General features: G+C 33.3%; 3 protein-coding genes across 5 annotated transcripts; 1 reads left to right on the top strand and 2 right to left on the bottom strand.

The window, feature by feature from the left end:
• The first annotated feature begins 916 nt into the window (after nucleotides 1-916).
• Nucleotides 917-5228, top strand: LOC102583580 (fatty acyl-CoA reductase 2-like). The gene is made up of 7 exons (XM_006361133.1): nucleotides 917-1068; nucleotides 1185-1216; nucleotides 1748-1958; nucleotides 2237-2398; nucleotides 2960-3041; nucleotides 4094-4448; nucleotides 5200-5228. Exons 1-7 carry the CDS (start codon nucleotides 917-919, stop codon nucleotides 5226-5228), a joined length of 1023 nt encoding a protein of 340 aa, XP_006361195.1.
• Nucleotides 5229-7823: 2595 nt separating this feature from the next.
• On the bottom strand, nucleotides 7824-15654 carry LOC102600211 (casein kinase II subunit beta-3-like). 3 transcript variants are annotated; one of them, XM_006361100.2, is made up of 5 exons: nucleotides 15119-15654; nucleotides 11657-11875; nucleotides 9540-9649; nucleotides 9300-9465; nucleotides 7824-8342 (listed from the first exon to the last, which is right to left on the bottom strand). In XM_006361100.2, the coding sequence occupies exons 1-5, from the start codon at nucleotides 15348-15350 to the stop codon at nucleotides 8212-8214; spliced, it is 858 nt and encodes a 285-aa protein (XP_006361162.1). In that variant the 5' UTR covers nucleotides 15351-15654; the 3' UTR covers nucleotides 7824-8211. The 3 variants fall into 3 exon arrangements, with proteins under 3 accessions (XP_006361162.1, XP_006361164.1, XP_006361163.1); XM_006361102.2 differs by having other exon boundaries at nucleotides 9540-9634; XM_006361101.2 differs by having other exon boundaries at nucleotides 11657-11872.
• A 1653-nt stretch (nucleotides 15655-17307) lies between these two features.
• LOC102599874 (coiled-coil domain-containing protein 97) lies at nucleotides 17308-21493 on the bottom strand. The gene is made up of 3 exons (XM_006361099.2): nucleotides 21196-21493; nucleotides 18882-19453; nucleotides 17308-17819 (listed from the first exon to the last, which is right to left on the bottom strand). The coding sequence occupies exons 1-3, from the start codon at nucleotides 21359-21361 to the stop codon at nucleotides 17568-17570; spliced, it is 990 nt and encodes a 329-aa protein (XP_006361161.1). The 5' UTR covers nucleotides 21362-21493; the 3' UTR covers nucleotides 17308-17567.
• Between the last annotated feature and the right edge of the window lie 1667 nt (nucleotides 21494-23160).

The raw sequence follows: 23160 nt of genomic DNA, 5'->3' as shown, positions 1-23160 counted from the left end.
AAGAGAGAGTTGATCTGATGGTAAGCACTCCTCACTTCCAACCTTAAGGCTGTGAGTTCGAATCTCCAAGAAAGCATGATGTGGGAGCTCCTAGGGAGGAGTTTAAAATAAACTTGAGATGGGGGGTGGGGGGAGGATAATAGGAAAATTAATCTTTTTTAATAATAATAAATTGTCCCTAATTAATACATTTAATAACAAAATAATTTTTGGTATATAAAATATAGTCATTAGCGACGATATAATTTTTGTCGGTAGTAATAACCTTTTTTAGTGACAAAACATACTATTATCTACAAAAAATATACTTTTTACGACAAATGAATTTGTCACAAATGTTTAAGCATTTGGGGACGATTTTTCTTTTTTGTAGTTAATATAATACTTTTAGCGACGAAGCACGAAATCGTTTTTGTATACTTTTAGAGACACACATTTAGTGACGACTGAGTGACGAATTATTTTTCGTCTCACAAGAATTTTAGTGACGAAATATGATTTATAAATGACGAAATTATTTGTCCCTGATAATCGAATTTGTTGTAGTGATATATACTCATCAAGGCAAAGGATAAAGAAGCTGCATTTCACAGATTAACAAGTGAAGTATGCTTTAGAATGATTCTTTAATTTCTTCACTAAGTTTCTTTTTAAAAATTTGAATCTATATATACATATATGAATATAGTTAGGTGTTGTCATGTTTCGTGTGTTTTGACTTCGAAAATCAAAACATAACAACTATTTTGGGATAAAAGAGATATTTTAACGAAAATTCTAACTTCACTATTGGTTGATTACTGATAATTTATACAACTAATTGATCACCTATATAATATAAACGAACGATATTTACACCTTAAGTTTGTTTAAATATCAGATTGTGGAGTCAAAGTTATTCAAATATCTAGAAGAAATGCATGGTGAATCCTACAAGTTGTTCATACAAAATAAATTGGTTCCTGTGGTTGGAAATATATATGAGCCAAACCTTGGCATGGATATTATTACTACTCAACAAATTGATTTGATTGTTAACTCTGCAGCCATCACTACATTTGACGAGAGGTTAATTTTTTAATTTTTATACATAATAAATAATAGAAAAAAAATTATATTACTAAGATATATATATATACATATTTATCTTAATTCTATATAAAATTTCTTTTTCATTTTTCTAGATATGACTTAGCTCTTGATGCTAACGTGAATGGTTCACGTCAACTCATGATGTTTGCCAAAAAAAATGCAACAAACTTAAAAAACTTCTTATGCATTCTACCGGTATGTTTTTGAATATTCTTTAAAAAAGAGCATATATGTTTTCAATATGTTATATACATCGATAGTGGATTATATTTCAAGTTTAATACTATTATTGTAAGTCATCTTAATTTGATCAGAGCAAATAACATAAACGCTTTCTAGATAAATCTATAATTTGAATTTTGATCAGCGCAAATATCATAAACAGATAAATTCTTTCCACATAAATCTAGAGTTTGAGTTTTGATCAACGCAAATAACATAAATTTTTATAGATAGATGTAGATCAGTTGTTGTCGTTTTATTTTTCAACACTAAACCAATCAAATAAAACCACAAATCAATTTTTTTCTTCGATATGACTTGATTCATCAATTCAGTTTGACTTGACGATTTGACTTGAACATTTGATAAATCTTCTATACATAATATACATTTGATTTATAATATTGAATTATTTCAATTCGTTTATTTAAAGCTTATGCCAATGGAGAAAGAGAAGGGATGATATTGGAGAAGCCTTTTACGATGGGAGAAAGCATAACAAAGGAGAAAATTACATCAGTTTCTCCCTTTATTAATTTTCCGTCATTGTATGCTGACAATGAAATTGACTTAGTTTCAAAATTGAAGAACAATGTTAACAACAATGGTTTGGAGCAATTAATGAAGGATTTAGGAGTTGAGAGGTATTTTCACTTTATACAAATTATATATTATTAGAGACTCACAAAATTCCGATGAACACCATGGATTGTGGTGGAACTGCTTCATCCTTAACCAAATGTCTTGGGTTCGAGTCCTGGATATGGAAAAAATTATGTTGTGAGCATCACCCCCGAATGGGTCCTTGCATTGTGCAATTCAAATTTAGTCAGGACTTGGGCTTCAATATGAACTCCAGGCATCGGGTGGGAAAAAAATTATACTTTTTTAATAGTAATTAATGTTTGTTTTGATAAAATAGGGCAAAGTTACATGGATGGCAAGATGCGTATTCATTCACAAAGGCAATTGGTGAAATGATGATAAATAGCATGAGAGAAGAAATACCAATACTCATTCTTCGTCCCTCCATAATAACAAGTAGCTACAAAGAGCCCTTTTCAGGATGGATACAAGGATTAAGGTGTTATATTGTTTATTCAACTTTTTTTTCTTCTTTCTGTCCTTAATATTTACATGGTTCAATACATGACGGTATCTTAAATTTGTTACTAAATTTTGTTTAGACATTTGACTAATAGTCTATTTCAATTGAACACGTGAATACATGATAAAATATTCATATTAGACACTTCCGAATCAAACGTTTATTACGTAGATAAGTAGATCACACAAAATATATCTCTTGCTTAATTGGACGTGCTTATGCTTTTTATGACTTATTGAGGCTAATGTGTATAATAAAAGGTTGTGACATATTTTAAGTGGTTAGCTTATCTATAATAAGCGCACATTTGATCAGAACGTGCATAATTTTTTTTTCAATGTTTGAGTTGAAAATGTCTAATTAATATGAATATATACTTTTTCCATGTGTTCAAGTGCTCGATCTTAACATAACATAGTTTGAATATCTAAATAAAATTAAATGATAAATTTAATAAACTATCGATGTATTCTGTCTATTTATAAATTACCAAGAATATCAATGTTTCTAACTTTTCAAATTCTCTCTCATAATTAGGGTACTCGACTCATTAATCGTATTCTATCGAAAGGGTGACCTCTCTGGCTTTCTTGGTGATCCCAATTGTCATCTTGATGTGGTAGGTATATATACTTCTTCAATCGATTTAACATTTATAGTTGCACCGATTATTTTTGAAGTGGATAATCATCTCATCTAAATTCAAATTTTATAGTATTAGAGAGATCAAAGTTTTATTTACTTAGTTATATTTTTAATTACATCTCGACCTAACGTGTTTTCATGAGTAAACCATATAGAAATTCATTTTAATAATGGGTGGTGGTGAGAAACTCGAACACACGACCAATTATACCTACCAAGATACAATGTAGAAGTCATCTGACCATCTCATTTCCATTTGAGCTATTAGAGAGGACATATATGTATTTCTAAATTATATCTTCAATTTACCTACGCCCCTCATTGTCTAGACCAATAAATTACACACATACGCTCTAGTTTTCAATATTATGATTCTTATCAGATTTTGTTAAGTCCAGATACATGTATCTCGAGATAAATGAGGTCAAAATTAGGTGTAGTTTGTTTTATATACACAGTATCCAAGTGGATTCACATATATCTGGGATACAAATCTCGCTCGTCTCCCCCCTATATCGGTCGCTACTCTCTTATGTAACTTGTATCCCAGATACATGAGAATCACACCAGATACATACAAATACATGTATCTAGTGAGTATCTAGAGTGATTCATGTGTATATGAGATATATAACAAATGTTGCTCGCCTCCCTCCCTATTTCGCTCTACTCTCTCCCTTTATTAGTGTATATGATAGTAAAAAAAATACATGTATCTAGGTATATCTTCCTCAATATATCATGGAAAACTCTTAACTAGTGGTAAAATACATAATATTTATATTTTGAAAGAATAAATAATAATAGTATATATGATAGTAGAGTATATCTAATTATGTAGTTTCTCCTACTTTGATACCATGCTAAAGTGTATGATATCTCATTTAAAAGTTTAAGCTATTATAGACATCAGAAACTATTATTTACTTAATTATATATTTGATAGTTATATATATATCCAACAATTACATTATTAATTGTTAAGTATTTGTTTGCATTAATAGACCATTTATTCACTTGATTTAGGTTCCAGTTGACAAGGTTGTAAATGCAACAATGGCTGCAATTGCAAAGCATGGATACTTGCAAAATCCAGAACTAAATGTCTATCATGTGACATCAACACTCCTAAATCCTTTCACACTATCTCAATTTTTTGACTATTGCTATGAATACTTCACTTCATTTCCTTTTATTAACTCAAAAGGAGATAAAGTGAAAATTAGGGAGATGAAATATTTTAACAAAATGTCAAATTTTGAAAATTATATTTGGGAGGTACTAATCAAACAACACGAGGTACAAGATGATTTAGCTCAAGATGAGATTATAAAGCTTCAAAAGCGTTTTAAAAAGAAGGTGAAATATTTGAAGCAATTCAGTAAGCTCCACGAACCAGTGGCGGAGCCAGAATTTTTAATTAGGGGGTTCAAAATCTGAAGAAATAGACACACGAAGTAGCCTAAGGGGGTTCAACATCTACTATATATACATAAAAAATATTTTAACCATGTAAAAATAATGTAATTTTCCGCCGAAGGGGGTCGGATGACCCCCTAAAGATAGGGTGGCTCCGCCACTGCCACGAACCATACTCTTTCTACAAAGGCCGGTACGTACGTGTGATATCTATAAATATTTTGTTATGAATTTAATAAACATGTTTAATTCATAAGCATCAGATTATGGATTATTTTTTACATTAGAAGAAAAGACATTAATCGTATAACAAAAGGGGCTAAAAACGAGTGATTTTTAAACAGAGATTTTAAGGATTTCACCAGTCATTATTAGTATTAATATTATTCTTAGCAACTATATATATATATATATGCTCTTGGTCTCCTATTTTATATATAACACACTTTTCTTTTTAATCAATAAACAATTTAACTTTAAATGTTTTATTTTCCTTAATAAATTAATTAATACAATCATATAAATATCTATAACTTACATTTTAAACCACAAATTCTATATCCGTCAAACATGTGTACATAGAATACAACGAGTGTAATTACTAAAACACGAGAAATAGATGTGTAATTGCAAAAAAAATATTTTTCTTCGATATCCGATGCTTACATCGGGCCAAACTATCTAATAAAACTCTTTTTTTTTTTTTTTGCTAGGTTTGACAATGGCAACGTACAAAAGTTAATGGAAGATATGTCTGAAGAAGAGAAAAAAAGCTTTGAAATCGACGTGACCAAAATTAATTGGAGAAATTACTTGTAAAGACCCACATTCCTGGTGTACAAAAATATGCTACACACATTTAATTATGTTGAAACAATTAATATTTACTTGTACCTTTTTGATAAATACTACTTGAGACATTTCATTTTATATGATAATAAAAAATAGAGTAATGCTAAATGATCAGAAAATTTGGTTAGAAATTTAAAAAGTCTATAATATTCTTTTTATTTTAAAACAAACTGATCTTTTTTCTATTTTTAATTAAAGGTATTAAAGTTAAAAGGGTAAAAATGTTCAAAAAAGCATTCTGGCCAAATTCTGGCCAATAAATACTACAAACGTTCCAATTATACAAACTCGAAACCTAAGCCCACGTAATTATCACTGAATGTTGATCGCAAGTAATAATTAACTAAAACTATAGCTATGATCACTAATTAACTAGTATATATTTGCTTAACCATGTAATTTTCCATTTTTTAATTTATTAACAACTTGTTTGATGCTTCATGACTTTTATTTGAGTGGTAGACCCCACTTTGAAAACAGATATATTCACATTAATAGCAATTTTGATTCCAAAATTGCGTAGGTCGGTAGATAAAAAAATTTCTTTCATGGTAATGAAAATTACATTAGTAGAAATAAAAACGAAAACATCTCCTTATTGAGTTTCAACTATTGATAAGATGATCATACTTTCTTCATATCACAACCAAAAATAATTACTCATATTTTAGTAATATTATCCGCGCATAACGCATGTTCATTTATGATAAAAATGTATAGGATTACTAACAATAAATTAAAGTGCACAACGACATTCAGTTTCTGAATTGGGACAAAATACATCTCTAACATTTTTAAATTGACGGGAACACTCATCCTTGCATTTACGATCACCAAGTCCAAAGTTGCAGTCATCTACTTTAATTCTCACCATGCATATCTTATCTGAACTCCAATTCTCCCATCTGTAACAAGAAATATTTCGCGTTATCAATAAAGATTTCTTTTTCGATTCATTGTTGACCATGTTGAAGAATTATTTTTTGATTCAATAAGTAGAAATCAATAGAAAATTTAATCATTTTTACCTGATGAATATGTGAGAAGAAGAGCCATGATAGAAAACAAACATAATAGCAAAATATTCTTCATCTTAAAGTATTCCTCCAAATTATTGAATGCTTGTTTCTTGTGATAAAGTTGTTTAAATAGAAAATACATAGACTATAGTCATAGAACCTTGATTTAAAAATAACCAAAATCTATTAATTAAGGGGACCAAATTAATAAATAAATAGTACATTGACATTAAAATAGCCAAAATCTGTCAATTAATGGAATTAATTTTTAGTTATTTCCTTTCCTTTTTAGACTCGATATGGAAATTTTGACATTATATTATATTGTAAAACCGTAAAGGCCAGCTCTTTCAAGTTTCGACATAATTATTTTTCCCTTTTAAAGTTGTTAGAATTTTGAAAATTAGTATAAGAATTCACGTGATGCGTGAACGGTGTTGTGATTACGAAAAAAACGATTATAGAACATAAGATGGTGGATTAAAATATGACATATATCAAGTTATTGAAAAAAATTAAATTGCAACAGTCATGCTTGTCAAATCGTACACAACCTGTAATAAGTTTTGGATATACACGTTACATGTGTTTTTAATGACTATGAGTATTACCTTGACCTCAATTTATATAATACGGTTTAACTTGATCTAAATACTCTTTGATCATTTATTAAGGTAAGAAAAAAAGAATTTTAAAATTAAATTATCTTTAATTATAAAAATGTAATATCATTTTGGAACGGACTAAAAAAGAGTGTGTCAGACAGAGAAAGTATTAAACATTGTGTTTGAATTATAAAAATAAAATTAATGAACAAAATGTAATAAGTTTAATAAAATGTCCAATGTTGAGTGTCACATAAAATCATTTTACGGTGGACTATATCGAATTGTAGATGAAGAAAGTATATTTGACTGAGATACAAAATTAACATTTCAATAATAAAAATTAGGAAGAATACCTTTGACCATCTTAAATTCTTAATGAGTATCAATCAAAAAAATAAAACACCATAAAATTAAATCAAGATTTTAGAGAAACTCAATGACATTATTGGTGAACCTGCTTCATACATATTAGAAAAATATTTCAAGGGCAATTGCAAAATATCCAATCTATATATGGAGTTAAATTACCATTCTTCAAGGTTAATCAATTATGGTGTACTTATTTATAATCTGAAGGAACATATTTAAGGATTAATATATTTTGAAATTATCTTCTGGCATTTATTTCCCGAGTAATGAGTAAATCGTATACGAAAACTAGCTAGGGTTACACAGTTGGTAGCTATTATTTTACAGGTTCAAGGATTCTGTGCATAAGGTGGTTAGCACTTGGATCTTGCCGTTAAACCTAAACCAAGACCGGAATTTTAATGACTTTATCTCAGCCACAATGCAAAAGTTAAACTATTTACCAGCACATAAGATCTTTCACCCAGTAAAATAATGCACAGCTAGAAGTCAAAAGGGAAAGACATCACGTATACTCAAAAAGAACACAATGACAGTCAATTGAAACCCCAGGCCAGAAGTCCACCGTACGTACAAAATAGTATCATGTGTCAAATCCAAGTTACGATACTTGGGTGTACATTGACATAGAACTCAGTAACAAAAGATTTTGTAATGCAGTCTTGAGAGATTCTCACAGGCACAAACTGTAGCAAGGGAGAATTGTCTTCATACATAAACGTAGCTCAAGTTAATTTGTTATCACACAGCATCTTCAAAAGCCTGTATGAGAATAAAACCTATAACAGAACCTTACAATTTCTAGATGTGCTATTAAAATCATTACCTCTGCTAGCACATTAATAAGGAAAACATCGCCAGTAGGTCACTACCAGGATCAAGGCTTGTGGACCTTAAAACCAAACACTCTGGGAACATAGCTCTGAGAAATCTTCTGTGGCTTGAGGTGTCCATAAGTCATCAAGAACAGGTGTGGAAATGTGGTTCCAAAGTAAGCTCCATCAATGTCTTTGACATAGTAAAGGAAATGCAAAAGAGACATTGATATATATGCAAAAATGGAGAGGAGAAAATAAAATATCATCCCTGCCTTGCTTGGGAGAAAATATCTAAATGTGTCGCGGATAGATTCAATAGTATTTACAGATTGATTCCCTCTTCAAATATGTCCACCCATCCACAACTTGGTTGATGTACTTAAAAGAAAATACGAGAAAAATAAACATGGTGGCAGTTGTGGAGGAGATGTTCCAACATAAGATACTGTTTACTCTTAAGATCTTCCGATATCGAAAATACTACTAAAACAATTATGCCTCAGTCCCAACAAGTTGGGTTAACTATTTATCCTCGTTGACATTGCAACTCAACTTAAGCTCATCTCAGGACAATATTATATAAAATAAATAAAAAATACTAGAAGTTCTCTATATTATCTAGTGGCATATAAATCTCTGACAGTATTAAAAGACTCAAATAAAAGCTAACATGACAAAAATTGCTGCCAACTCTAAGGTAAATTAAACATCCCAATTTTCTCATAACACCAATATCCTCTAAAACTTTTCACTATGAGATGAAAGATCCAATCTCAATTCAATGTAGGGAGATACAAGACATTAAATTTTGAACTGCACTACCTTTTGAACCTTAAAGAAAAAGACAGGCATTAGATTCCTTTTTCTGGATTATTAGTAAATAGAAAATGTCAGGGAACTTAAGAAAATGAATTTGATGGAGGTAAAAGAAAAGAGGCAAGGATAAAGGAATACGCCAACCATTTAATCTTCTCATGGTAGGTGAGACGTGCAAACCACATTCATGTATTCTTTTGTTTTCAAATCGCCAAAATTCAAGTTCCTAGTTTTACACATTTCAGATGAAAGGAAAAGGGCAAGATGAGGGAATGCAGACAGCATGTTGATGGTTGCATTAAGAAATAACAAAGCAGAACAAAAAGGATACTCTCATGATATCTTGACCGAGGTGTATACACATCTTCACATCGAGGACAGTATATATTCACCCTGCTTTGTCGAGGAATGTCTGACTGGCCAACAGGGAGGCATGGTTGTCCACAGCAGTAAACTCTTGGACATCTCCCAAACTCAGCATTCTTGTACTTCTCTAACTGAAAAGACCAGATACCTTCCAATTATTATAGCTATGACCACATATAATTTTCAATGATACAAAAATTCTTACCATAGCAGCGAGTCCCTTTGTTGTCAAGATGTAGCGGGCATGTATTAGACCATAAAGCATCTCTGCTGCTGATTCAACTAGTTCATTCTGTTCTTCTGTAAACATATCACCTACACATTTCAGGTATTCTCATCGATCATAGGACCTTTGAGGAACTACCACAAGATAACAGGCAGAGGACCTTTTTTAAATCCTAACGGTATAAACATGACTTCTATAATGGCATGGAGAAATGCTTCTCAGAACAAGGACATATCTCTAATTTGCTAAAATCTTATATAGAGAAAATTCTTCAAAATTACTATTGTGGTAACTATAAAAAGCCAAAGTTCTCCTCTAAGATATAAGAAAATACCAATCACAAACCCCACTCTGAACAGTCTTATCCAAAATAAGATGTTTACTTTCAACAAAATACAGCTCCAATGTTAGTACAACTTCGACTGGTAGATTATTCACTTGGCATATTTATGACAAGATTATAAAATTATACAGGACGCTAAGTCAACAAAACCAGTCTTCATTCTCAGTACAAGCTGGGGAACTATTTCACCTTGAACAGTCACCAACACAACCTCTACTCAGAGAACTTATATACAAATACACCTCCTCTCTGGTGTCCTTTAAACTCTCAGAAGAAGACATCATTACCTTCAAACTAGCGAAGCATAAGAAGCATCCAGATGCATACTAGTACGGCAAGAACAATACACATGGGAAACTAATACAACAATGATCTCTTTTTTTATTTTAATTGTTAGTAATGAAACAATCATCTTAATGCTAGCAATACAGATTATTAAGACATTCCACCTGAGAGTAACAAATATCATCTAAGATCCATGACGGCAAACAAATCTCTCTAAATGTCAAACCATTTGTAATATGGTCCGTCTAATTTTCATCAACTACAACTGTTATTGACTAAGGGGTCGTTTGGTATGGTGTATAAAAATAGTGCATTAGTTATGCTTGCATTAATTATGCTGAGATTATTTCTTATGTAGTGTTTGATTTGGTGTATTAAAAATAACATGCATTGCATAGTTTCTAAAAAATTGTTTACAAAATACCATCCACAAGTAGGTGGAGAAGGTTGTCTCTAGAGGCACCTATGTCTTTAACCATGCTAATGCATACATTGAAACCCCTTGCATTACTAATACCGTGGATTTCCATGTATTAGTTGTACATAACTTAATACCAAATAGGTTGAAAACGTGTACCAAACATTCATTAGCTTTGTGTATTACTCCCTCTGTCCCAATTTATATGACTCACTTTCCTTTTTGGTCCGTTCCAAAAAGAATGACACATTTCCTTATTTGGTAAATATTTAATGACATTATCCCTATTTTACCCTTCTTGAATTGGACTCTTTTGGATTATATTAATGACTGATGTGACATTAACTTATGAGAGAGGGAAAAGTCATAAACTTTTCTATTCAAAGTCAGATATAGTATTTTTTATTATTTAACAAATTAGACTTATTAGTAAGGGTATTTTCGGAACATTGTAGAGTCTTTCCATTTTTTTAAAAGTTTGTGCCAAATCAAAGTACATCATATAAAATGGGACGGAGGGAGTAATAGTACCTTGTTAGGTATACTTTTTCAATCTTTGTATAACTAATACAAGCATTAGTTACACTCTTTTGTGTATTACTAATACATGGAAAACCATGATATTAGTAATGCAGGGGGATTTAATGCATGCATTAGCATGGTTAACGAACCAATTTCCCCTCAAAACCTTTTTTACATCTATTCCACTATATTTGTGGAGGGTATCTTTGTAAGTAAATATTTTAAAAGGAATTATGCAATGCATGCTATTTTTAATACACCAACCCAAACAATGGATAAGAAATAACACAAGCATTATTGATACTGTTTAGCACCATTCTTATACACCCTACCAAACGACCCCCAATAATACACAAAGCTAATGCATGCATTTTTTTCTAATGCACTCTACCAAACGACCCCTAAGAGAACAGCGAGGAACAAGCCAATCATGACAGCGATCAAAACCTTAGATACTCAGATGTGCAATTTGCAAATCACAGTACATAGCAGAAAGAAGTGGTCACAATATGGAAAGAGAAAACTCACCATGAGAAGATTCGACGTCTAGAATCAGATCAAGTGCATAATCATAATATGGTACGAGGCTGCTTAGACCGCACAGGTTAAAGTCATCTTGGATGTAGTCATCATCAACTTCACAGAAGAACTCATTCCCACGTAGACCGCAGTACCATGAGATCCATGAAGTGTCTTCTCCATCAGAACCACTAATATCTGATGCCTCACTGTCTGTTTCAGATTCTGCTGCAAATGGAAAACACAAGTAAAAACTACAAGAAAATTTAATTTCATAACTGGACAAAATCAATTAAACTGCTTAGCAAAACTTATAATTATAAGATATGAATCCCCTTTTCGTAAGAACTTATGGATTAAGAGCCTGTTTTGATTGGCTTATTTTAAGTGCTTTTAAGCCAAAATAGCTTTTAAGCACTTTTGGAGTGTTTGGGAAATTTAAAAGGTGCTTCATTCAGGTGATCCCATGGACTAAACCTATATTTTCCTTATTAAAACACCTAGTTCATTGATTCACTGGTCAAAACCAGCCAATTGAAGTTCTCAAATTTTCAAACTTTTATCTTATTATTACCAACTTTTAATACTAAAGAAGGATTATGGGGAAAGAAAGGATCTCTAGGTGTTTTGAAGATGGTAGTTCAATCCAGAAGATAAAAATGCATTATGTGCTGCTGTTTTATTTTTGGTGTAAAACAAGAATCACTAGAGATTCAGAAGCTATTCTAGATGCTCTAGGATCTTTGCAAGGAGATAGAAATTTCTGATGTATATTTTGGTACATTTTCCAGTAATTATGGCCAGTACAACCTTTGTGTTTTTAGACTATATAAAATTTGTTACCATCTAAAAAAAAGACTATAAAAGGATCGGATGAGGAACAAGCTATTTAAGATGTTTTACTTGTGTTTCAATTTTTTTTTATTATTTTTGATAACCGAGAAATCCGTCTGTGACCCGCCCTTTGGACCAATCACAGCCTTCTAAACTCAATGGATAATGGGCCCGCCCCTCTACCCTTCTCCACTTAAATACCGGGCTTCGCTTTGCATGGTGCGGGGCTTGAACCTGTTACCTAAGCCACAAATCCTCCACCTTTACTTGTGTTTCAATTTTATTTAATTTTCAAAAAAAAAAGATATTCTACTTGTGTTAAATTTTATCGTTTTCGCTATTATTGTTGCTCTTTTCTTTTTAGCCAAGATCGTGGAAAGGGGATAGATGAGCATTGACCCTTGCACCATTAAAATTATAGGGTTCAAGTTACTTACTAGCAAGCTCTCAAAATCTTTCTCGAAGGGCTGTACTTTAGAGATGCATTTCTCACTTTAGTCTATGTTGATTGTTGTACCCATTAAAAAGCAGAAGTAATACTTTTAAATCTGGAGTGATTTGACTAGTGGAAACTGGGAAGAGGAGACTAGGTTTTCTTGACATCCCTTTTCTTTTTCAATTTCAAAGAGCGACGAGTCTAGTTTTGCCTATAACTAGAAGAGAAATAGGGTGGAAGTATGCCAAAAATCAACCCCATCAATTGGCTAATTGGAGCAAGAAATGAATACATGTGATCTTCCTCTTCAATGCTCATTTAATGAAATCTTTCTCGACCTTTTGGCTGAGGTCAAGTGCACTCTCCAATGTTCATTTAATGAACCCAATGCGTGTTACTAACTATGTATCTCACAGAATGATCATCCTCTTGAATTGGAAAATTCTAAGGGTAAATGTCATAATAATCTCTAAACACGAGTCTTATATCAAGACCTTATGTTCTTTTTATCAGGATATATCAGGGCCTTGTATTTTTATATTCTATTTTTTTTTCTGGAGGAAAGTCCCACATCAGGGCCTTAACTGTAACCCTCAAGGATAATTAATGTGAGGACTTCATAAAGCAATCAGATACAAAATAAATGGCATGGCTTAGTCTCATGCAAGTGACAAATGCGCATCCATGATCCACTCTAGGAAGTGCCAAAAGAAAAAAAGAGCAAAAAAACATGAAGATTCGCCTGAATTGTTTCACTTATTATAGCTAAACAAATCTACTATGTTCATCCTGGAAGATAAGTCTGAGTTGTTTTACTGATTATAAGCTTATTGTTACGTGCATATCCGCTCTTTGAAATAACAGTAGAAGTTTGTTTTCATTCATATCTCACAAATGGATAGGTGATGTTGCAACGATACCATCCTTTTATTCCCAAGTAAGTCTCGAACATGCTGAACTAACACTTCTATCAGGATATATCAGGGACTTACTACTCTGATGCAGTCAGTTGTACTAGCCCACATACTATTTGCATACTCACCACTGCCCCAAGCCCCTATAGTCACCAACTTCTCCCTAATCTCCTGAGCTTTGGCCTCAGTCAGGCTTCCCCATCTAATCCTTGGCTGGTCATATGCAGTTCTATTCTTCTTTTTTCTCTTGATATCGAAATTCATAACCACGAGCTTATAATGGTTGTAAGATTCTCGCTCGGAATAACCTTGTAGTCATCGCAGTTATCTCTACCACACTTCCTTTTCTGAGAAAACCTCTATCACACTTCCTAAGGAGCAGGTAATCTGTCGGTGTATTATACACCACGATAGGTCACCAAGTGTTCCTCCCTCTTATGAAAGCTCAAGTTAACTATGACCAGCTCAAAAGCTACCGTGAAGTCTAAAAGTGACACTCCTCCGTCATTTATATCCCCAAAGCCAAAAAATCCATGTGCTTCATCATATCCTCTCGAAGTGGTCCCTATGCACCAAATTGGTAGGAACCAAGGCTAGAGATGTAGTCAGGTTTAAGTTGTGGTACTAGGAAACTCGAGGAGTAGGAATGGAGTAGGCATTTTAGTAGACAGGGAACTTAGGGAGCAAGTGGTAGAGGATAGGAGGGTGAATGATATGATGATGGCCATTAATAACAACACTAGCACTAGAATCAACATGGTGCCACATGAAGCTTTAATGTCACCAAATGCAGAAAAAGCTTAACACTTGTAAGACTCCTGATCTTCTCATCATGCTTTAAAATGTAATTTGATCATAATTACTCTTCCCAATTAATTTTCATAACCATTAAAGTAAAAATGAAATTGTGCAGCCAAATTTCAACCTCTAAAACCTAAAACTTTAATTAGATAACAACCAACATAAATACAGTATACTCCCTTCACTCCAACATATGACTATTTCCATTCCATTTCGGAACATCTAAAATGTCTAACATCCATTTTTGTACAACTTCCAAGAATTCAAACTATTCCCTTAAGCTATCCAAATGTTAAAACTCTAGCGTGATATTTTCTATATTGAACTTCTCAACCATCACTTCAACATTTTCTTACATAATCACTTATGAATAAATTCTTCCACAATCACTACATACATGCTTCTATATATGCATTAACATTTTAAAGTCTATCCTGGAAATTTACCATTATAAAATAGGATGTAAGGAAAATAAAGTGTGTATACCATCAGAGCACTTATTATCAGGAGGAGGAGGAGCAGCGTTTCTGAGCTGGTCCTTGGATTTGGACAAGGCAAAGCGATGATCCTTTCCATTAGTACCCCTGACAGTAGTAGTGGAGGTAGAAGGAGATGAGCGCTCCAAGTGCTTATCCAAGGCTTCATTTAATCTCTTCCTATCACCTACACGTCCCATCTCCGGCTTCGATCCACCGCCAACTCTTCTTTCTTTGTACATATCTCTCTCCTCAGCTTATACGACAATTAAACAACAGGACTCGAACCCTAGGGCTTCGATGTCAGAGAAATGAGGAGAGAGAAACTTAGGGTTTTGGTTGGGGATTGAAGGGAGATAGAAGGTTATCCCATTTTCTCTCTCTAATCTATGCTTATTGGTGATTTGTTTTAGAGAGAGAAAAAAAGGGAATTGTGACCGGAGAAGGTGATAAATAAACACCGGCGGGAAGAGCTTAGCTTTGCTATGCTTTGCTTTGCTTGGGCGATTTTTTCGGATGGGTAATGCTAGTGTATCGTCGCTTGGACATTTATTTTATCGTGGTGCGATTGTATACGTGTAACCTTTGTCACTGATGACTTCACCAGTAACTTTGAATCTTTTTGTTTGGTGGATGTCAATTTGCCAAAATTGTAACATCTTATATCCTTTGGATTTAGGGCCGGTTGGACATGATTTAAAATCAGCTTAGTTATTACCGTTGATTCTTTTGGTTCATTTTTACTTGTTCATTATTTTAAAATATTAGAATGGTAAGTTTAGTGAGATAACACATAAGTCTAACGTGAATGTAAGGTTTGATACACATGTCATCCAAAAGAGAGAAAGTTTCAAGTATCTTGAATCTATTATCCAAAAAAATGGAAGCATTAACAAGAATGTCACTCACTGTTGGGGTGAAATGGAGGCTTGCACTCAGAGCCCCGTGTAACAGGAAGATGCCATCAAAATTGACTGAAAGGTAAGTTCTAAGGAATGATGGTCAGACCAACTCAGTTGTATGGGACATAGTAATTGTCAATTAAGAACTCTCGTGTTCACAAGATAAAATTTGTGGACGTGAGGATATTGCAATAGAACTGCATGCATACTAAAAGAGATATGGTTAGAAATGAGGATATCTAGGACAAGATGGGAGTAGCTTCGGCAGAGGACAAGATGCCGGAGAGGAGATACACATATGTCTTAGTACAAAGATGTGAGAGGTTATTTATGAATCGTTTCAAGAGAGGTAGAGATAGATCAAAGAAATATTAAGGAGAGGTAGAGGTAGACTAAGAAGTATTCTGAAATGTGATTAGGTGGAATATGATGCAATTTCAACTTACAGAGGACATGGAATATATGAGTGTGGAGGACACTAATTAAGGTAAAAGGTTAGTAGGTGACAGTTGTCTCGCGCTCTATTCATATTAATAGTCATAGTATTGTTTCAGTAGTTTCCTGACCTTTAATATTTGTTACAATCTATTGTTCCTTGTATCTCAATCATCGTATTATTTTGTTGTAGTTTATGTTATGTTACTATATGTTGTTTTTTGGTATTATTAATAATTTTATGCAAATTTCATAAACAACGATGATTTAAATCAGACTCTCAAATCCTATGACCAAGCACCAACTTAATTTAAGGGATTAAATTGGTTGTTCTTCCATTTTATTTTCTTGAATCAGAGAGCACTGGTGATTGAAGTTGATTTAGTAATCAAATTATTCAGATTAATAGTACTTCCTATTAAAGGCAATTGCAAGATTAGGCATAAATCAAATCCAGTATCTAAAATGTACAAATTGTGTGGGATTGGAATTGTAGCCACTCACTCTACATCAACAATTCAACATGATAGAAGTTGACCAATAAAAATAGGAACTCCCCAAAAGAAAACAATGTCTAATTATGAACCATTTATGTCCCAAATGATTCATAAATTCACTATTATCGTACAAAGTCAAATAAAATAAATCCAAATTAGGAAGCTTCTCAAAATCCCCCAATGTTTCTATCTTATCAATTGACATAAACCTGATGCTAGTACAGTAATTCAGAATTCTGCGGCTTGGGCATATTGCCATTGGACAAGAATCTCTATCCTTGTACAGTGATTGGGTTAGAATTTTAGCATCTTTCACTCTATATAAATCTCATTAGTTCCACAACTAAAGATTATTCAAAAGCTGCTTGAATTGTAATGTGAATTTACTAGCTAATCCCAGATATTAAGGAATTGTAAGCTTAACACAAGAAGATGGAGAGGAAGCAACTTCAAAAACCAAACCCAGCCATCGATGACCTTATAGAAACTCCCTTCAGCCACATAAAACCTAAACATATTTGCATACACGCTAACAGCATATACATGATAGAAACTCAAACAAGATGAGTACTTGACTGACTACTTGTGTAGTATCAAAAGCTAAAAACCACTCGGTAATTAAAGCTCAGTCATCATCAAAGTACTTTTCTTCAGCATCATAATTTGCTTCTTTCATCCAGTGATCATCCAAGGTCTCATCCTCATCAATTTTTGAGTAATCCAGACTATCTTCTCCTAATAAAAACTTTTCCTGCATGATGTAAGAAAACTGGTCCAGTCGTTCTTGCATCTCCTCTGTTGATAAAGTTTCCATCACAGCAGCTCTTCTCATTTCTGATGGCACGTCATTAGAAGCATCAAGATTGATTGGGTGAACCTTCACAAAGGAAAATAAATCATTTTCTGATAAGTAATAGTAACAGAAAGCCTACTAAGGATAACAGGCTAAACAAAAAGACAATGGTCTATACTTTGAGAACATATTCTGTGAGGGTACTATTGACAAACAAGCATGCATTCAACAAAACCTAAATATAACTCCAACTTGAACCTCTACAAAGCTTCACTACAACTGGAAGGCAATAATGGACAGTAATTGGAGAATGATAATGGTGAGAGCTCCCTGTTGACACGACTCCAACTTGAGCTTCTAAAAAACTTCCGAATAAACCAAATAAAGCTAACAAACAAGCTAACACTTGAAAACTTGATCTCCAGGAATATGAAGGCAAAAGAAAGCTCTTTAAAATATCAGTTTTTCAGCTGAAGAGACCTAAAAATTCATATCCTTTTTACATCACACTTTTTCTCAATTTCAATGGAAACACTGCGGCTTTAAGTTAGACTGTTGCCAATAGTATATTCAGATTTGCCTCCCCCCCCAAAAAAAAAAATTGACACCATTTAAAGGCACACTAGTAGGACTTTCCAACTGGCAATTACGAAGTATAACTTCATAGCTCTCCAGAGTTTGTTAACATGTTACCGCAGAACATCACAAAGATAAGTGAGTCAGAAGTTGCAATGAATTAGCCTTCAGATAGACTCCCAGAAGCTAAAACACTTTTACACTTTAGGGAAAGTACTAACTTAAAGAACTCCTTTATTTTTATGAAGACTGACTAAAAGAACTCCTTATGTTGTAACCCCCACACAATACTAAAGTACCTCCAACAGATATCCCATTCTTACTCAATCGTTGCAAAACTACAAAAAGAATATGCCATATTTGACAAAACTTGACCAAAATTATGTCTTTCAATTGACAATCATCCATAATTCCCTCGGCATAAATGCAATATAATAACAAGACACAAGACAAATATGAATATCTACTGAATATAGCCTGCAAGTTAGCATGTAATTACAAATAACCAGCAGACCCAACAAATATTTTAGTGTATACTATCTACAAAGTGAGAGAAGGTACAACAACTACCTCTTGTCTATTAGATGAGATGTCCCTTTCACCTTTGTCTTGCCCCTGCTCCTGCTCCTCCTCCTCTTCTTCTTCTTCTTCTTCTTCTTCTTCTTCCTCCTCGGTTTCTTCTTCTTCTTCTTCTTCTTCCTCTTCCTCCTCCATCTTCTCAAGTTCCTGATTATCAAACCCTATCCAATCACTTTGAGCCACGCCTCGTCTCTGTTGCTCATCCCTAATTTTCTTAACAAGCATTGCCTCTTCTGACCGCCTCATCAGTGTCTCAGACCATCGCTCCCCCGGTCTTGCCATGCTCCTCCCACTTGGATCCTGAAACCTCCCTATATACTCATGGTGCAAATATGGCTCTCTTTCCCTCATTGCATCCTCTGAAAAGTACTGTCCATCACTTACCAATTTGTCCAGATATGCTCGCCGTCTGTTCTTAATCTTAACTGATTTGGACTTCAGATCTTCTTGCGTTGGGCTAATAACACTTCGCAAGCGATTCAGATGCCAATTGATTTCATAATCATTTTCCATAGTTCCAAATTCATTTAGCTCATCTGATGTTAACTGCGATCCATAACGTTCTGAGATTCCAATAATCAACAAAGAGATATTTAGAAACACAGATTAATGAAGTTTATAATGTTTCTTCATTTAAAAGATAATGAAGCTAAAAGTTCTAGTTCAGCACAGGAGATATTAGGCCTTTAGTGAGGTAAACAACCCAAATAACATGCTGAATCAAATAGGCCCATTTACTGGAACCTAAGCATTTACAAGTTGAACCCTCAAATTTACAAAGAGGGAGGAAGTGCTAGGGACGGTTTCAGTTGGAATAACCATACAAGGTGCATATGATTTGGAGCACAATAACCTACGCCTTCTTCCCTATATAATGAATTTATATATTTGACCACTCTCTTGTTTGGAAATATTTGATCTCTCAAAACTGGCTTTCAATATTTAAACAAACATCAGTGTTGAGTAAAAGCTCGAGTGATGAGCGCTTAAACCAAGATAGTAAGTGAAGCTTGTCTGCTTTGCCTCTCTTAGCTGGTGCTCACACCAATGCAACAAGGCCTGCGCCTCATGGCTCGTGGTCTGTCTTTAACAAGACACACTAGATAATAATTCTTTTTTATAACCGTGGTGTCCGGGCCATCTTGCGCACACTTTGACTAATTCCACAGTTTACCTGCCAACTCCCACAAGCAACACATACTAGATAACTCGATCCGCCAAGGCTAGAACAGATCGAAAGAAATCACCTAGAGACAGCTAGAGTTTTTGCCTCTATTGAAATTTGAAGCTGAGACCTCATGGTTCTCAATCCATTTCATTGATCACTAGGCTACACCCTTGGGTGCGACGACACTAGATAAGTATGAAAAAAATCCATTGAATGAATTAGTAAAAAAAATTTACAATGGTGGTGTCCGGATCAACTTACACACACCTCGACTATTTCCCCGAGTACCATCTATCTCATGTGCTGAGTAACAGCTATCTCATGTTAGCATAGGCATCGGGTAAAACTCTTAGGCAAATGAAGAGAAATCACCTAATATTTTTGGTCTCTATTGGGGTCTAGCTCATGATCTTTCATGGTTTTCACCCACTTCACTGGCCGCTAGACCAACCCTTCGGTGAGGATGGATATTAAATTGATCAAGGAATAAGATTTTAGAAATTTATATCTGAAAATTTGTCATTGAGTACTTAAAATAATTTTATGCTTGCTAAACTGACACGAATCACCTCATATATTTTTTTTGATATAAAAGTAGAACTGTACACCTACGGGGAGAATCACCTCATATATTTCTCTTCAATATCTTATCTAAATAACTGTTGTCTGTGTTTAGTCAGTTTTTCACACATTAGATTTTTTCTATCTGCTCCTTAGCACCTTTATTCGCTAAAGCTCACGACTCTAATTGCAGTTTGCCTTAAAGTTCCACTAGACTAAGGTGCTTTTGCCTCAACAACTCTGACAAACATAAAGCGTCAATAAGATAAGAGGTCTAACACGAAATACTAAGATTTCTCCAAAGATAAGCAGAACTGATTCTATGTATATCAACTATGCAATGTTGTCTCCTTTTATAATTGAAAGTGCTGAATATTTTGAGGGAGGGGGAAACAATGAATTCAAGGCCAACATATCGATTAGATGAGGAAAAGTTGTTCCATCACAATCTAATAGCATAATTTCTGGCAACGCCACGAGGTCAAGGTTAATTGCACAATTATCAGCCACATAAAAAATAAAACACATATGATCATTATAATCGCTAGAAGAAAATACTAAAAATTAGTAGAGTACCTAGAAAAAGGGGAGTGTCGCGAGAGAGAAGGTCGATAAGGAGGGATTTGCGTTGGAAGGCAGTGGAGGCGGACGATTGCTGAGCGCGTGGGAAATAGAGGTTATCAAGCCCTGAAAGCCTATCTGATATTTTCTCCATGGATTGATTACTCAAAGTTTTAGCCATAGACGACGTCGATTTCCGCTTGCAAGCGCCAAGCTATATAAAAACACACCCTTCCACCCACCGCCGGCGAGTAACAACTCATGTGAAGTCGGTTCGTTGAGATTTCAGACGTAGCTTTACAAGTTTGCCCTCATGATTTGACATTCGATATAAAATTCAGAAAAAGGAAATTAAGTTTTATATTATACTAATATTTTTGAAAATTATTATTTAAATATTTCATAATAATATTTAAAATGAAAATATTTTAAAATATATATTAAATATTAAATGAATTAATACATTTATAAAGAGAAAAAATTAAGCGACTAAGCAAACATATACTACATAATTATTTAACATAGTTATAGTGAACAATTTACCACTCACCACTAACTTTTAGTCATATTTACACAAACCACATTTCGTTTCTACACTTTTACAAAGTTATATAATTTATGTCTCTCCATAATCTTCTTATTTATTTTTCTCCTCAATTCACTCAACAAAAGTTAGAAATTCTTCTTTCCCTTTCAAATTGTGCAGCAAAGATTTAAGGGCAACTTATGGTGATTTCAACTTTTTTTTTAAGCTAAAAACGATATCTTAAATGAATAATTTAACATCGAACATAACCAAAAGAAAGAGATCCAAAATTTTGGTAGGTCACGCCTTCGACAACTCAACTAAAACAAATGCAAAATTTTAAACGACTAGAATCCATTTCAAATGAAACAAGTCTAAGTTCCAGGAACCTCGGTTTCTGTCTCATCCAAATCTACCCAAACTTATTGCGGTTTCAACTTTCATTTTTTTTCATTTGTATTTGGTCATCACATCAATTTTTTTTGGTTTTCAGTTTTATCCTTGGATACAATCAAAATCATGGACGAACAAATTCCTTCCAAAAAATCACTTGAGGTATACAAACACATCCAAGTTTTTCAGATTTTCAATTGTAAATATACAATAGATTCATGTGTATTTATCAATTGATTTTTTTGTTTAAATGTTTTACGATTTGTTGAGAGATTTGGTTTGTATTTTCAACGATTATATACAATCATTTTTTGTGTTTGTATATTATCAGCAAGTATGCATTCTAGCTATTATTTATAAAATTTCAGCATTGTTGAGGTATTTATATAATTTGTTTTGTATATTTTTTGTAATTTGTATTTCTATCAATACATTTCACATTATGTTGTATATGATTTTATGGATCAATGTTTGTTGCTGATTTCTTATTTTTTTCAAACCTTCTTATTTGTATATTTTCAACAATTGTATACAATTTTTTTTTTGTACTTATATATTATCAGCAAGTATACGTTCTAGCTATTTATTTGTATAATATCAGTATTTGTATACATTTATTTATTTGTATATTTCAAATAATTGTGTGTGTAAATATATATACTAGAAGGTGAAGCCCGTGCACAACTGTTGTGAACAGAGTTGGATATGTAAGGGCCTATGGACTGGAATTTGTGGAGACTAATTTAGTAGGAATTATTGGGCCGAGTAAAATGTTGGAGCGTCTTATTTGAGATCCCGGTCAATCTTCGTATGCGAATTCCTCCATTTTGCAGCTTGATTCAGCACTAGCAATTGCGCTTTCTCCAAATTTTACTCACTTTTATATTGTTGAAAGAAGTTTTTCCTTCTATCCTACAACATTGACATCAAAGGTGACTGGATTGACTTGGAGAAGAAATATTCTTGTTTTCCAGTTAGCATGGCATGCTGAAAATAAGGCTCGATACGTGCGTATTTTAGAGACGTGTTCGCTCAAGGTTAATGTTTTCGCAAGTCTTGGC

This window comes from Solanum tuberosum, unplaced genomic scaffold, assembly GCF_000226075.1.
Source record: "Solanum tuberosum cultivar DM 1-3 516 R44 unplaced genomic scaffold, SolTub_3.0 scf00346, whole genome shotgun sequence".
Classification (NCBI taxonomy): domain Eukaryota; kingdom Viridiplantae; phylum Streptophyta; class Magnoliopsida; order Solanales; family Solanaceae; genus Solanum; species Solanum tuberosum.
This window is presented reverse-complemented; position numbering and strand designations above follow the sequence as displayed.

What these genes read in the sequence shown, in the direction of transcription:
- LOC102583580 (XM_006361133.1), top strand. Translation starts at nt 917, where the DNA reads ATGCATGGTGAATCCTACAAGTTGTTCATACAAAATAAATTGGTTCCT. An exon ending in AAGGATTTAGGAGTTGAGAG is followed by an intron (nt 1,959 to 2,236) that starts GTATTTTCACTT and finishes TTGATAAAATAG; the next exon opens with GGCAAAGTTACATGGATGGC. An exon ending in GGATGGATACAAGGATTAAG is followed by an intron (nt 2,399 to 2,959) that starts GTGTTATATTGT and finishes TCTCATAATTAG; the next exon opens with GGTACTCGACTCATTAATCG.
- LOC102600211 (XM_006361100.2), bottom strand. Translation starts at nt 15,350, where the DNA reads ATGTACAAAGAAAGAAGAGTTGGCGGTGGATCGAAGCCGGAGATGGGA. An exon ending in AGACGTCGAATCTTCTCATG is followed by an intron (nt 9,650 to 11,656) that starts GTGAGTTTTCTC and finishes TGAAATGTGTAG; the next exon opens with GTGATATGTTTACAGAAGAA. An exon ending in CAAAGGGACTCGCTGCTATG is followed by an intron (nt 9,466 to 9,539) that starts GTAAGAATTTTT and finishes TGGTCTTTTCAG; the next exon opens with TTAGAGAAGTACAAGAATGC.
- LOC102599874 (XM_006361099.2), bottom strand. Translation starts at nt 21,361, where the DNA reads ATGGCTAAAACTTTGAGTAATCAATCCATGGAGAAAATATCAGATAGG. An exon ending in CGACACTCCCCTTTTTCTAG is followed by an intron (nt 19,454 to 21,195) that starts GTACTCTACTAA and finishes TTGGAATCTCAG; the next exon opens with AACGTTATGGATCGCAGTTA. An exon ending in TCTCATCTAATAGACAAGAG is followed by an intron (nt 17,820 to 18,881) that starts GTAGTTGTTGTA and finishes TCCTTTGTGAAG; the next exon opens with GTTCACCCAATCAATCTTGA.